General features: G+C 37.4%; 1 protein-coding gene across 3 annotated transcripts in view; it reads right to left on the bottom strand.

The window, feature by feature from the left end:
* Window positions 1-16,948, bottom strand: part of IKZF4 (IKAROS family zinc finger 4) — a 62,425-nt gene that overhangs the window by 6,037 nt on the left and 39,440 nt on the right. For all 3 annotated transcript variants that reach the window (XM_032209506.1, XM_032209505.1, XM_032209503.1), the window contains 3 exons: window positions 12,750-12,854; window positions 6,881-7,141; window positions 3,254-3,421 (listed from right to left, as the gene is read on the bottom strand). In XM_032209506.1, the coding sequence (XP_032065397.1) occupies window positions 3,254-3,421; window positions 6,881-7,121 (409 nt within the window). In that variant the 5' untranslated portion in view covers window positions 7,122-7,141; window positions 12,750-12,854. The remainder of the gene's footprint in view (window positions 1-3,253; window positions 3,422-6,880; window positions 7,142-12,749; window positions 12,855-16,948) is intronic.

Genomic DNA, 16,948 nt, shown 5'->3' with positions numbered 1-16,948 from the left:
GAATTTGTTACCAAAAATGTACTCATATCTTTAAAAGGAGCTCAGACATTCATGGAGAATAAGGTTATCAGAATTTCTGGTCCCAATGACTAGATATTAATACAACATCACAAACCATATACAGTATTTCTCACTATCTGTTGTTGAAGAGTACAACTGAAAATCCACTATTGCTTTCTTGCTTGCCATAGACTTCCCTATAGTTGGTCACTGACTAGATTAGATGGTTAGCTAGTTTCTTTTCTTTTTCAATAGAGCTAGATAAGACCCAGTAAGCCTCATTTGGAAATAACTCTAGAAGGAAAAAGAAAAATTATGAATAGAATTCCTCCTCCTTTGACACTTCAAAAAGTATTACTGGGGTTTGTGTATCAACATATCTATTCAGATAAATTATCTGAGAAATGTATATGCACACCTGCCAACTTTCAGTTTACTTGGTTAACAACAGTAACTGGAACTGGAATTTGTGTCAATAAAGCAATGTGGTCATAACGCCCAAGGTCATGTGACTGTGACACTTAGCAACAGCAGTTCCAGCACTTCTAGTTGCCATTGTTAAATGCATCCTATGAATCACATGGTCATCATTTGCAACATCCTGCCAGCTTCCTCATTGAGTTTGCTTTCTGGAAGCCTGCAGTGAAGATTGCAAATGGTGATCATGAATCATTGCAGGACACTGCAATGTTGTAATTGCGAGCTAGTCACAGAGCACTTGGATTGTAATCATGTAACCACAGGGACACCATGATGGCTGCAAGTATGAAGACTGGTTGTAAGTATCATTTGTTTAGCAACACTACGATAAGGTTGAACAATCACTGAATGAGTGTTTAAGCTAGGTCTACCGGTAATTACCCTGTATATTACAAAGACGTTCTGTCCCATTTAGGGACCATTCAAAGTTACGAAGGTGCTTAGAAAGTAACTTTATGACCAGGCTCCACACAGTATCCCCATGGTCCCATGATCCAGATTTGGGTGTTTTGCAACTGGTAGGCATTTATGACTGTGCAGTGTCCCAGGGTAATGTGATTCCCATTTGTGTGTTTTACAGTTGGGTTCTGACAAGCAGAATCAGTGGAGAAGTTGACAGCAAAATCACAAATTGCTGTACAGGGATTATGCTCTCAACCATGTTAAATGATATAATTCTGCTACATTAATTTTCTTGTAAATAACCACTATTCAAAGCAATTTAATGTAGTCCTCCAATCCCAGCTAGTCTCTCCAATAAGTGAGCAAGCTTTGTTCTGAAGATGGGATACTGATTTAACTATATTCACTTTTAAGATACAAGATACTGGCGACAGATAATATCCCTCCTACATAACCAGGTCTAAATTTTAAACAATTATAGCTTAGCTTTAACAATAAGGTGGATGACTGTACTCCTATCCCAGTTCAGAAATGTGAATTTCTGTGAATCATATTAGCCATTCATGGAAAATTCTTATACCTTTAAATTTATTGAAACTAGGTCATTTCACAATGATAAGAAGTAGAACATAAGAATAACTAAGACTCCAAGTGAAACTGATACTGTGAATTTTACTAAAATATTAAGAAAGGGCATAGGAGCAATATAATGTGTCCCATTAATATTATTCATATGAAACCACAAAGCATGATTGCCAAAGGTAGGCAACTTAATAATGCCTTTCAGGATCTTTGATCTCTTGCAGCAGCAGCAAATATGGACAATTATCAAGAGATATAATTAAACATTTCTGGAACGTGTCAAGTAGCTTACTCATATTAAGATAATACAGTAGGGAGACTGGAACATACCTAATTTTATTCTATAAAATTCTAATATAATAGAGAAAAGCACTCAAGATGTTGTTTCTGTGAATAGGACAAAGTTCAGTTATTTTTTATTGGACCAATTCTGCAAGGTCCTCTGCAACAGGGACATTGTTCTTCCACAAAGAATAGGTCTGGGCAGCTCAAATGCTTTCTGTCTTACAACAGATAATTTGTCTAGATACGAAATCATTAGATGGATCTGTGGAACTAAAGAAACTGTCATAATAATGACAAATCTAACAATCATTTCTCCAATCTGACACTTGAAATGAAGTGACAAGTATTACAGATACATAAAAACACTTATGAAGTTAAAAAGCCTCAACACAATCCACAGAAACCAAGGAAAAGAAAAAACAATAAGAACTTGATAGATGAACAGATTTCACTCTTTACAAAAAATAATCTAGCTGTTATTATACTAAAAACAACATAAAATGACATATTTGAGAAGATCTTTGTGAAGCCTTCCACTCATTCCCATGTCAACAATCAATACATTTTATTTTATTTTATTCAAGGACAATATCTCACATTTATCTATTGGACAAAGAAATATAAATCCAACACATCATGGGATTATGATAGCCATTTTTAACAGGTTTCCAGAGGTAGCCATGGAAATTTGTTACTACTAAAAAACAAAAATGTAGGACATCGAAGGCTAACAATTAATTACTATATGAACTTCTGTGGATCTCAGTAACTTTATGGTATGCATTTCATGAAGTGGACTGTGATTTGGAAAAACTTTGTCATCGTCATCATCATCATCAATTTGTCAGTTATTATGGCACAGAAGAGATTTTCACTGTTTTTCACTACTTTCCTTAAAATAAGATTTGGTTAATGTACTCATATCTTGTATGTTAAGTAAGACTGAGAATAGCCACTACTGGATTTGAAAGTCTATCTACATTACAATGAGTTCTTGGAAGGCAGTGTTAGATATGTATGTAAACAGCATATGTGAGTGAGAAAGGTATCAAATTCAAAAGGAAGCACTGGAGGCACAGAGCCAAAATTAGAACAGAAAAGAAGACTGGCAGAGGGCAATAAGACTTTCTTTAACTTTAATATCAAGTAACATTGGCAGTGGTTGGGCACTGGCAACAGAGCAAGAAACCAGTCTCCCAGTCTAACAAGATATTCCACAAACCATGGCCCAAGAGAAATGGTGTCTATAACAATTTGCCGCAGCCAACCTGCTGTGGGACAAGAGTTACACTAATATTAAAGAAATGGTGGAATAGAATCATTAAATGATGCAAAAGGAGGGACAAAATGAAATGTGAATGTGAAGTTAAAATAATGTTATTTATTTTAAATAATTAAATTGAATTGCTAAATTGTCCTGCAGTGAGTTGTCCCATGGAGAGTTGCCCATGGCAAATTGGCCACAGTGAGTTGGCCCATTCTGAGAGAAATGTTGGATATTTACCTGAGTGTGTGCGGAGGTGACCGGTGAGTGCATCTCTTCTCCGGCAAGCATAGTTGCAGAAAGGGCATTTGAAGGGCTTCTCACCTGAATGCAGTTTGATGTGGCGCAAGAGGTTGCCCTTTTGGGTGAAGGAGGCACCGCACTGATTGCAATGGAATGGTCTCTCACCTAGGAGGGATATCATAAGCATGTAATCAGAGAAGCTTGCCTGGCTCCTTGGTCTTGCTGAGGCTATTTTATATATGTAATTTTCCCTCTCATCCTTTTAGCACGAGCCTAGGTTCAGCAGCTCAGCATGGTCAGGCCTGATTAATTTTTGAATAAGAAACTACAGTATTAGGAATTTCAGGACTGTAGGTTAGATTAGAAAGTTGAAAAATAAGTCTCAGAAAAGGGCAATGAAAAACATTTCTGTACTGCTGGCAAGAAAAAAAGTGTACCAAAGACTTTTCATCATTGTGTTAACCTATTCAACCTAAAAAAAACCATTATAAAGTTTGTATATTGGAATAACTCTATTACAAAATAGACAGTGAATTCCTTTTGGAGACAAAAACAGAGCCTCTCATCATATTGTCCCCATAAACCAAATCTGTTCTTTGATACAAACATTTGCAGAGCTTAGAACCTAGGAAGATTTACCTCAGAGCATTTTTTGGCAATACATTCAACTCAAGCATTTGTTGTTTGGACTATTTGGTGCTTATATTATTGCTGCTTCTGGTTCCACATCTGTAAAATACTTTGGAGCAATCAACTGAGACTTTTAAATCAGTAATCCATTTTTAAGACACTGTAATAATTTAATGAAATTGATATCATTTATACAACATTTGAAATAATGAGTGAAAATCCTATAAACTGGGGAAAATGCAGTTTTCTTTAATGTTAAAATAAGATTAATTTTTTATTTTGTTGAGTATCAAAATTAATATTTTGCTCAGCGATCTCAACATTTGGAATCTATCAAGACATCAAGAACTGTAGACTTTCTAAACATGCAGAGTGAAAAAGCCTAGAATAAATCTCTGATTTTTAGCAATCATTTGTGTTTCCCAATGTTTGATTCCCTCAAGCCTTTTGTTTTTGATAAGTGGCAAAGAAAAGGATTTGTAATGATTTGGTCAAATGTTTTAGAATTGTCAAAGACAACTTGGTTGTTATTGAATCTTGCTTCCCCATTGACTTTACTCATCAGATAGACGTAAAAGTGTTCACATGATAGTGGGAAACTGCAATTCTCACAAACACATGCCAGTTGCCAAGTATCTAAATTTTGATCATGTGATTATGGGGATGGTGCAACAGTCATAAGTCTAAAAGACAGTTGTAAGTCACTTTTTTCAGTGCTGTTTAACTTTGAAAGGTCACTAAACAGATGGTTATAAGTCAAGGACTATTGTAACTGACTTGAATACCGTATTTTTTGGTCTATGACATACTTTTGCGCCCCCCAAAAGTAGGTGGAAATGTCTGTGGGTCTTATAGAGTGAATGTTGGTGAAGCCCTGCCCACCCACTGGCCCCCACCCTTCGGCCTCTGCCTCCCAGCAATTTGCCTCCTTGCAGCAAACAGCCTGATCAGCTTCAACACAGCCTGATTTAGCATGAGCAGCTGATTGGTGGTTGGATCGGCCTTCCGGAATACTGCCGATTAACTGTTCCAGGCTGTAGGAATTACCGCTGCCTATTGCCTCTGAATGGCACTGCTGGTGATGGTGATCCCCCGCCACCTGGAACGGGCCAAAAACAGGATGCACAGAGGCCGAAAATGGGGCACGTAGAGGTTGAAAATTGGATGCGCGGCGGCAGTGATGGGCGGTGGTTATTCCCGCACCCTGGAACAGCTATTTGGTGGTATTCCGAGAGGCTGATCCAACCGCCAATCAGCTGCTTGTGCTAAATCAGGCTGTGCTGAAGCTGATCAGGCTGTTTGCTGTTTGCTGCAAGGAGGCAAATTGCTGGGAGGCAGAGGCAAAAAATTTTCCCCTCCCCAAAAGCTAGGTGGGTCTTATGGTCCAGAGCATTTTATAGTGCCAAAAATATACATTTCCTTTTTCCAAACTGTGGAAATTGATTTAATGTTGCTGATCCAAACATTGTTTTGGAAGTACTTTGGTTCAGTTTGACTTCAAACCTTTGGAACCTACCCTGCATGAACTGCCCACTCTAGGTTTTGCCACATTTCAATTAAGTTAAATTTAGGGATTTGACTTGACCATTTGAAAACAGGAAATTTCTTGTTTCAGCCATTCTATTATAGATTATTTTATGTGATTAGACTGCTGTTGTACTGTATGACCCACATTGATTTGGACTCATGGGTGGGTATGCTGACAATCACCTATTAAATTTGCTAGTATAAGCCAACATCCATTGTTAAAGTATTGCTTGTGAGCCACCTGGCTTCTGAGGTTGCAAGATGATATTTCCACCACTATGCCTCATGGTTGGGATGTTCTTTTTGTGACAGTCCAACACTTTGTTTCCTCCAAACATAATGTTTCTCATTAATGTCAGAAAATTTCACTAATTCTTATCTATTAACAAAACATTAAGCCAGTGGCCTGCTGGATCATTAAGATGATCTGAGCAACAGTGTGCTTTCTGGGGAGCAGTGTTGTTGTTTTTTTAATGGTAGATTTGTGAACAATGTCAACAGACATTGCAAGAGTGGCCTGAAGATCCTTTGCCATGACATTAGGAGTCTTTATAATCCCCAGGATTACAATACACCTTGATCTTGAGCTGTTTTTGTTGGGGTGACTGCTCTAAAGAATAACAACAAATGTGTTGTATTTTATTTATTTGTATATTAACTGCCTGACTGTAGATTCCTCGAGAGCAAAATCTTTGTCACTAGTGTTGTAGCCCTTACAAGATTCATGAGTACTGAAAATTCTTATGGTCCAAAAATATACTTTTGATGGTAGTAACAAACACACGTGTGTTCTTTGAAGGGAAGGGTCCTTCAACTCGTACCTGATCATTTTCTGATTGGAACATCTGACTCACCTGAACTCTATTAAGAGACCTGACTTACCTGGACTTCCCATACTTTCCCCCCAAATAATGAATATTAACTGAAGGTTTCCAATAAAGATATGGCACAGTACAGTGTTCTGGTTGCTTCTAAAATCCAATTCTTTTTATCTATTACTAGAACTTAAATGAAGCTCTGACTTCACTGTAGGTCATAATATTGTAGGATTATAGGTAATTCTAAAGGATTTCTATACTTGGGATAAATGTAAACCACAATAGTGATTTAAAATTAACTCAAAAGCCATATGAAATTATAATGAAGGATACAAACTGTTCATGACTTCTATTAACAGCTACCATTCAAAGGCAAAGAGTATGAACCAACAGATTTCCCAGTTCAAATCCTATTCTAATAATGAACTCATCAACAGGTCTTAGGTTTGTCAAAGGAAAGGGCCATAGTTCATAACTACAAGATTAGTTATTGAGTTGCTTCAGTCCCTGGCAACTCAATACAGAGGCACCTTAGAAGGCCTGAGTAGGACTAGCAGCGTCTCTGAGATTATTTAACATTAAAGAACTATGCACAGGACAAGCATAAGCACCAGCCTTTACTGCTCACACTTCCTAGAAGTCTGCTCACCAGTGTGACTGCGTTTGTGCACCATCAGTACATTTGGGCCAATGCACACCATTCCACAGATATCACATTTCAGTTTGCCATTGGGTAGCCGTATGCCGCCAGGGGAATGCGGTTCCTGTCCTGACCCATCACAGTAACCAAGGGGCTCAGAGAGGGAATCCTCTACAATCACGCTGTCCTCTTTTTCAAGGAGCCGGTCATCATGGGACAGCAGCCGGCTAGATTCTTCATCACTGTACATTTCCACCTTGATAGAATTTGCTGTGGGGGTAAAAAAAGAACCCAAACATTTTTTTATTAAATGTATAGTATTAAATACTTGCAAATAGTAAGCATTTAAAAAACACCCTAAGGGATCTGGATGATGAAACCTTTGATAATGAGCAAAAATTAAAAATTACGAAAGGAACTTTGGCATTTAAGACTGGATTAAAAAACAATTTTATTATAATGTATACTATGGAGAAATAATGTTTTTTCCCTTTTTTCATAATATTAGAATTTTTCAATTATGAAATTCAAGACCATGAATCTAAGAAAGGTTAAATTGCACTATTTACAACTAAATTAGGATTTGATATAAGAAAGGAGGAACAGTAGTTTCCTCTTCCAGTGGAGATCCTCTCTATGTATCTACATGTATCTAATGAAGGAGATCTATGTAAAAAATCTGATGCCATAATAAAGTTATTTATTTTTGGTGACATAAAGGCCCTTGCTGTTTAAGCTATTAAGGATATTACAGAAAGTCCTTGTTTAGTAACCACAATTAGGATCATCAACTCGATCACTAAATAAAACAGTTGCTAAGTAAAACCATGACTGTGCTTATGATCTTATTCATCAAACGAAGTCCAAGGAATGTTTTCAAGAGATAAACTATATTACATATTTAAAAGCAGGAAAACCAAATAAGATAACAGACACTATCTCTTAATAAAGGATTCCGGAATTTGTTGCATATTTGATTAGCTGTTAAATGAATGTGAAGCATTTCACATGTATCATCTACATACAACTATTCTTCGCCTTTCATGAATTAAAGAAAGTGGACATGTAGCTACAATGCTGGAAAGTTCTCAGAACAGAAAAAGAAAGCTTTAGACACAAAGTCAATCATCTAAGAAACATACTCAGAGATCATTAAAGTTCTACACAATTTTTCCTACCAGCGAAATAGCAATGTGGGCAGACTCACTGTAACTAGGGAGGGGAAAGCTGCATTCTGAGACACTGAAGATAGATGCTTTTCTAATGGGGACAGATTGAAGGAATCTGGTACATTAGGTGGGACTTTGCACCTTAGGAATCAAAGGGCATTTCGGCTGGGGACTGCATCGCAGTACAGCTTCCCAAATTGCAGTATGAAAAATTCGGATTCCTTGTCTCTATGATATATAATTGTTCCATTTCACAGTTATTCCTTTGTAAATATTAAATATATTCACATCATCTTCTAATCCATGCATTCTCTTCTACACAGCATTCTGGGGCAGTGGAAGGTAGCAAAAACAAGGATCAGACTAGATGCAATGTGGAAGCTTGTTTAGGATTGTAAAAAGCCTTAAATTGTTAGATCAATGATCCATACAGTTCAGAGCTGCCAATGATGAGATGCAGTAGCTCAATAGGGTTTCAGACAAGAACTTTTCCTCCACCTGTGTGAAAATGCAATCAGATATGTCTGACCTGTTCATTTAAAAATGAAAGTGAAGCTTCTTATAATAATAAAAAAGGATGCTGTATAAACCTCCCCTTACTGCCTTGCTGTGGCTCAAGGTCTTTTGAACAAGGTCTTGTATGAGGCTGAAAACAACTGCCTAGAACAATGTCACTTAGCACTATAAGAAGACAGAGGTTTAGTTATTTTTTTTATTCAGATAGGAAATAGTTGACTTCATTCAGACAGTTGAACATACTGCTACAGCAGCTATGTCTAGTTTGATTCCAAAGATAGCATTTTTACTCTTATATGTTATTGGAAAACTCACAGGCACTGTAAGATAGCCTCTAAAATAAAGGTGGCTATTACCATCTAATTGTGATGTATTTTCCTAAAAGCTACTTGATTTGTGGCATTCCACAGAGCATTATAACAGTTAGGAATGTAGGTCACTGCCAGCACATCTTCCCCCCAGCTCCTGTTGTACCTTATCATGTGAATTGAAGAAAAAAAAGGCGCAAGTGTATTGATGGCCATACACAGATAGTACTTATAGACAATGAGAGCAGCCTACTTATAGAATTTGTCTCTATATGTACTCAAGACTATCTTGGCATTAATTAAAAGGCTGCACATGGGAACTATGCCTTTATGTCCAATAAACCTGAGTCTCTACATTTTTCATTCCTTTAAAATACTTCTAAAAGAATTGGACAAATATAGATTCTTTTATGTGGCATGATGAGAAGGAGAAAGCAGTGACTCAGATCATGGCTCGTTAGTTTCCTGGAGGGCCATATCTACAATAAGCTGACCCACTGATCATGTTGATTGGGGATTATGGAAATTGCAGTTCAGCACATTTGAAGGAAGCTGGAGGAGAATCAATTGTGTTTTTTAGTGCCACACAGACCAATTTTGTGCTGAGGAAATACTGGGAATCAATAAGATTTAATATAATGGGATTTAATGGCTTTCCAAAGTGACAACCTTCTATCTATACAGAGACAGGCCAATGGTGAACACATCCATATCTAGTATTAATAGCAATAGGGAACTCAACAGACTTTATTGCTCCCCTGTTTGTATAAGGACATATTCAATAGCCTAAGAAATCTCTTTACAAATATGGCTTTCAACTGGGTGGTACACAACTAAAATGTTGAGCAGAGCCAGTGGTGAAATTCAATTTTTTTTACTACTGGTTCTGTGGGCATGGCTTGGTGGGCGTGACAGGGGAAGGATACTGCAAAATCTCCCACCCACTCTAAGAGAAGAATACTACAAAATCCCTATTCCCTCCCCACTCCTGGGGGAAGGATATTGCAAAATCTCCATTCCCACCCCACTCTGGGGCCAACCAGAGGTGGTATTTGCTGGTTCTCTGAACTAGTCAAACTTTCCGCTACCAGTTCTCCAGAACCTGTCAGAACCTGCTGAATTTCATCCCTTAGCAGGTGTGGTTATTTCCTTGGATAAAATAGGAATGTGCTAATAATATGCCATCCATTTCAGTTACTGAGGAGTTTTCCTTGGTTCCAGAAAATAAGATTGTTGGGAGACTTTGTTCTCTTTCTCTCTCCCTCTTCTCTTCCCCACTCCCCCAATGTATATAGTATTTTTTGGAGCATAAGACACACTGGAGTATAAGACGCACCAAGATTTTGAAGAGGAATTTTTTTTTTTAAAGGTAGGTAGATAGAGGGATAGAGAGGGAGAGAAAGAGAGAGAAATACAGTAGGTAGGTAGAGAGAGAGTGAGAGAGTAGTTATGTAGTAAGATAGATAAAGGGATAGAGAGAGAGAAATAGAGAGAGAGAAATACAGTAAGTAGGTAGAGTGTGTGTGTGTGTAGGTAGATAGATAGGTAGGGAGAAGGATATAGAGAGAAATAGAGATAGAGAAATACAGTAGGTAGGGAGAGAGAGCGAGAGAGTAGGTAGGTTGATAGGTAGAGGGATATAGAGAGAGAAATAGAGAGAGAGAGAAATACAGTAGATAGATAGGGAGAGAGAGAGTAGGTAGGTAGGTAGATGGGGAGAGAGAGAAATGCAGTAGATAGGTAGGGAGAGAGAGAGGGTAGGTAGGTAGATAGGTAGATAAAGGGGGAGAGAGAGAGAGAAATATAGTAGGTAGGTAGGGAGAGTAGGTAGATAGGTAGATGTTTCCAGGTGTATTTATCCATGTGCTGGAGAAGGAAATCGTTGACAATCTGCAGCACTTAAGACTTTGTTTCTGATGGCACAGCACTTGATCAATGTAATTCGCATCAATCAATTAAAGAGCTTTTCGAAAAGGGGGGGGGAGTTTTTGCACTGTGCAAACCTCCCTTTTTGAAAAAAACTGGGCCCATTTTTCGTGAAAACGGACCTGTTTTTTTTTAAAAGGCATGAATAGCCTTGGGGGGGGGGCTTCCACAGTGCTCCTGCGGTGGGCGGGGGGGGGGGCAAAAAATGAGCAAAACCGGCCTATTTTTCATCAAAAAAATTGCATGCATAGCCTTATAGAGGTTTATAGAGTGCTCCTGGGGACAGGGTGGGGGGCAAAATTGAGCAAAAAATGGCCCATTGTTTGCTCATTTCTGCCCTCCCCAGCCCCAGGAGCTCTCTGAAAGCCTCCATAAGGCTATGCACAGTCATTTTGGTGAAGGGGGAGGGGCTTCGAGAGGCAAAAAATTCAGTGTATAAGATGCACCCAGATTTTCAGCCTCTTTTATGAGGAAAAAAGGTGTGTCCTATACTCTGAAAAATACAGTGTGTGTGTGTGTGTGTGTGTGCGTGTGTCTCTGTGTGTGTGTCTGTGTGTAATGATGCAGTTTAAATCCTTTGCAAGTCAAGGTTCAGCTTTTGCTTGCAGCAATGAGCCAATATAGATCAGGCATCATATCGGCCTAGGAGCTTCAGCTCTAAAAATTTCATCAACGCAAAATAACAAGGTGTTTGGGTGTCATAGGAAATCAATTAAACAAGTTTTCCATATTGAAAAAAATAGTTGGAAGCTGGCACTTGTATCAGAATAGGAAGGGGAGTGGGAAATAATGGACTTAACAGGAAAAAAGGCTTCATTGATCAAAAACAGCAGCCTGGAGATACAACCCAAGTTGACACTGCTGTGCACAATTATGAAGTATAAGGCTGCTCACTAGGGCAAGAACTGCTCAGATACACTATTGCTGGCTGAATCTGGATGTTTTTCCAGTCTCCTTGGATGCATTGTCCCCCTCCTGCATAACTTAGCTATTGTTCTTCAATCTTCCCTACAGAAGAATAGTAGTATGTGGTCAAGCTGGCAAAACAGGCTCTGCAATACGTCTGCTCCACTGGGACATGAGTTTGTTGGCTTATCCAGCAATGAATCAAGACAAATTAGATGCAACACCACCAGTCAGCTTCTCCCTGAGAAAGGAAAGGTATCCTCGGGGGCTTTGGCAAAACATAGGCAGAATTCCTTTTGTGTTTCACTGCACAAGTAATGGAATGATTAACTAAAACTACTAGCCTTCAAGGGCCTGAATGCATTACAAGAAATTCTGAACTGGCTCTAAATTGCTGGAAATGAATTATGTTGCAGTACTTCCAATTCAGTATTGGAAACTGTATAAATTCTTCAGCTTCAAAGTAAAAATGATAAAAACACCTAACATGAAGAATAATTATCAGACAGAATAATAGAAACAAACTAATTTAAGATTAATAATTTTCTATATATTTAATATACATTCTGTCTAAGAGAAGCATCCGTATGCATGTGCAACTAAGGATTGGCCTTTTTCACAAATGTCAGGTGCTATTTTAGCAGGAAAATATGTTTGCTAAAGGTATAAAGACTAAATCCAATGCTTACTATATAAACTAACTCTCAAAATCCAACTTTACCTCCTACCTTTACGAATTGCTGGTGATTGACCATAAGAACAAAAATTGTGGAATGATTCAATTTTTCAGACCAATATGTCATAAAACTACTATTTTTTTCTGCAGAAAAATCCAGAGAGCCCCACTCTGCGATTCCTCCAGTGGTTTTTTTTTCTTAATGCAAAATAAATGCCAGGCATATTTTTAAATTGATGGCCATTATCTAGGCCTTTTCAAATAACATTAAAAGGAAAACAATTATTGCTTTAGATAAACAAAAGTCTCTGCTCTGACCATAATCAGGTGACACATTTCAAGAATATCCTACTGGAATCAGAAAATTGTGTACTCACCACTAAGGGACCTGCTTGGGGAGGAGTGTTGGCTGTTTGGTGTGCTCACTGTGGGCCCCACAATTGTGGAGATAAACTCCTTTTCCAAAGAGGAATCTCCACTACCTTTAGCAAGAAAAAAAGAAAGGAGCAGAGGTAAATATGGAAAATCTGTTGCAAGGATATCCTCAGAAATAAATATATTTCCTCCATGACCAAGATAGTAGAGGAAAAAATGCCTTTCCTTATGTAACTGGAGGATATAGCCTTTGCAACCTGCAACAGAAAAATTACCTACTGTTGCTCCTAGTGAATAATATAGGAAGCAAAATCCAAGCTTATTAGAATCAAAACAACACATATTGTATTGCCATACAATTTAATTTGCATAATTAGAGGATCATCACCCATTGCTGATCTGCAACTGTTTAGGAGATAGCAGGTATTTGTAAAGCCACATAAATTATATGAAGATTATAATGCTCATGTTTATTAGACTGAGAATTCACAAACATGTTCGGAATCCTCAGAGCTGTTGAATGTGCATTGTTAAAATAATATGGTTCTTCTAGAGTACCTGAATGCTTGTAATATATATATGCAGCAGCAGTTGGGATTCCTTTAAAAATCCATATATCACACCAATAATTAGAGAGCCTTCAGTTTCCATATGAACTTTCAAATATATAAATGAGACTTTGGGCATTCATGTTCATACAATTATATATTGCTAGGACCTCAGAATGTTCAAAACATTTGGCTTTTTAGAGAACCTAATCTATAATGCCAGGTTAGTTTATCTCAAGATGCATCTACATAAAATCTCTTTATTTATTTTTTTAGTCCGTGGATTTATTTCTTCTCATTCTCATTAAGACCTGTAGTGGCACACTGGTTAGAATGCAGTACTGCAGGCTACTTCTGCTGATTGCTGCCTGCCTGCAATTTGGCAGTTCGAATCTCACCAGGCTCAAGGCTGACTCAGCCTTCCATCCTTCCCAGGTTGGTAAAATGAGAACCCAGGTTGTTGGGGGCAATATGCTGACTGACTCTGTAAACCACTTAGAGAGGGCTGTAAAGCTCTATGAAACGGCATATAAGTCTAAGTGCTAGTGCTATTGCTATTCTCATGTCAATATTCTGCTCATTTGGAAATCTGGAAAAATGACATTGTACATGTATCAACAGTTAAAAATTGTGCATCATAATGAATTAGAAGCGTGATTCATTTCTTTATTAGAATACTTCTGACTTGCTGTCATTTTTCTTGTTTAACTGAATACCCTAAAAAGAAAAATTCTCAGTAGAGATATTGTATTTACTTAATTAACTTTTAGTTTATTCCCAATTACACATCTTCATTATATTATGTAAAAGTGCTTATATTTAAAAAGAAAAAAAACTTACAATGAACACACCCTCTTAATACTTGCCTAGCTGTGCCTGCTTGTAATTTACTGCCAGTATAATATCATTTTGTATTTGTCACAAAAATTTTATATAGATCATACTCATGAGAATGTTGTAATATGCTGTAATTGTTTTAGGTATCCTCTTTCTATAAACCTACTTCTGAGTGTTGATATTTTGAAAAGTCCAATGCAAGTAGTCCTCGACTTGCTGAGACCAGAATTTCTTTTTGTTAGGCAAGGCAGTTGTTAAAAAGTCACTCCCATTTTACGACCTTTTTGTCATGACTAAGTGAATAACTGCAGTTGTTAAGTGAATCATATGGTCATTAAACAAATTTGGCTTCACCTACTGACTTTGCTTATTGGTAACTGGTTGGGAAGATTGCAAATGGTGATCATATGACTCTGGGATGCTGCAATTGTTGTAAATACATGCTGGTTGCAAGGTGTTCAAAATTTGATCACATGACTGTGAAGATGCTGCAGTGATCGTAAGTGTGAGGATGGGCAATAAGACAATTTTCAGTGCCACTGTAATTTTGAATGGTCACTAAATGAATGGCTGTAAGTCAAGGATTACCTTGACCTTATCATTCTTTTTAAAAAATCTCCATTTTTTAAATGGAGTTATCCTAATGTACTACTATAAAAGTTATCCTAATGTACTAGTTAGGTAAAGGTTCCACTCGCACATATGTGCTAATCACTCCTGACTCTAGGAGACGGTGCTCATCTCTGTTACAAAGCCGAAGAGCCAGTGCTGTCCAAAGACGTCTCCGTGGTCATGTGGCTGGCATGACTAAACACCAAAGGTGCACGGAACACTGTTACCTTCCCACCAAAGGTGGTTCCAATTTTTCCACTTGCATTTTTACATGCTTTCGAACTGCTAAGTTGGCAGAAGCTGGGGCAAGTAACGGGAGCTCACTCCGTTATGCGGTGCTAGGGATTCAAACCGCCGAACTGCCAACCTTTCTGATCAACAAGCTCAGCGTCTTAGCCACTGAGCTTAAATGTACTATTTAAAATGCCTTAAATATGTTTATTCTTCCACTGCATTCATATTTTGCTGCAGGTAGGTGCTTATCTGTCTCAATATGTATTTATAAATGCTTACAAACCATGAGACTTTTTCTTTTTCAGTTTTTGTGAGATGGTATACAACTGTTACCAATTTAGGTCTCTATAATAACATTTCAGTTTAGGAATGATTTTCAGGATACTTAGACATGCATTATTAATTGCCTCTGTAAATTTCAGGCATTGCTATAACTGTACTTCTCAATGAAACCAGTTAAAAAGTTTTTGAAGAACAGAGATTCATTAGAAAATCTTATTGATCCCAGAACAAAGGAGACACATTAAAATTACTCTTTATCCAACCTGCTCGTACATTCATTTATAAGCCAGCCCAAATTTGGCCAAGTTTTCAGCACTCATGGAATTTCAGAGCTTATCAGTCTCTTGCAGCACTAAGTTTTAGCTGCCAAAAATCTCTAATCTAAAAGATTTGGCATGATTCCAGTAATGGAGTTCACTCAGCAAGAGTGTTCTGGACATTTCAGAAACCAGTACCATATACTATGTCACCTTGAACTTTCAAAGCATTTTGCAGGGTAAAATTATTCCTGACCTTATTTTCCCTTAACTACATGTGATTAAGAATGTATAAATGACAACCTCTCTGGGAAGCCAACAATATATTGGAAGAGGAATGGGGTGACACAGGCTGATATTATTAAATTTAAATGACTAAAATGCAATACGATGCTTAAATTGTCTCTTATAAAGCAAAGTTGCAGAAATTAGATATGACCAATTTAAAGGCAATTTGAAAAGGGGCACAATTTAAAATGGTGTGACTTAGAAATTATTGTGGTTTGTTTAAACCAGAGTTTCTAGACTATGTCTTAATGCAATTCTAATTTAGGCAGCAATTTTATATTTAATTATTACTAAATCTAGTTTACTAACAATTAGGATCACATTATGGTTTAAGTTACAATAATCAGAAAATTGACATCTAGGAAAAACTAGAGTCATTGCATCAGAATTGATAAGCAAGGAAGGAGAAATCAAGATGATTACAACAGAAAAATGCTTCTTGCATAAGATGTGAGAAAGCAAAGCAGACATCATTTAGCCAAAACTATAAATGTAGACTGCGGTGTAAAAATCTACACTTCATTCTTATTAAAATGACTAAACTGTGTCATAATTAGATTTCAAAACTGCAGATTAGGCATTAAATAAATGCTCTTCTAACTCAAACAACTATATCTGAAGAACTAATATACTAGCATAACTACATTAGTGTAACTCTTTTGACTTCTAATGCTGTGTGCACTATAATGTTTATTGATGACAAAATATTTAGTCTGCCTGAAATGCTCTAGCAAAGGCTTGGATCATACCTCACATGAAGCCAAAATGTACTTTACCAGCATGCTAGTATGAACTCTGACATTGTTTATTATTTTGCCCTCTTGTATTTAGTTATCTCTTAAAACTGGATTTTGCTTCTGGTTGGGGTGCTGAAGGCAGCACAAACAGCTCCCTCTTCCCGTTTTTTCTACAACTACCATATGAGGGAGGTTAGGTTGAGACAGACCCAAAGTCACCCAGTGTACATTATTTTGTATAGTATGTGAACTCAGTTCGTAGTTAAACAAGAGACAGACTATTGCAACTGCAAATCTAGCTTCCATACAAGGGCCTTGATTAATCTTTTTTTAAATTCACAGTAGAGTGAGAAAATATTACTTCATTACCAGCAGGTACCTTAATACCAAATGTATCACTTATCTA

The sequence above is a fragment of the Thamnophis elegans genome, chromosome 2 (assembly GCF_009769535.1).
Source record: "Thamnophis elegans isolate rThaEle1 chromosome 2, rThaEle1.pri, whole genome shotgun sequence".
NCBI classification, from domain to species: Eukaryota; Metazoa; Chordata; class Lepidosauria; order Squamata; family Colubridae; genus Thamnophis; species Thamnophis elegans.
Note: the sequence above shows the minus strand (reverse complement) of the source record. Positions and strands in the feature narration are given on the sequence as shown.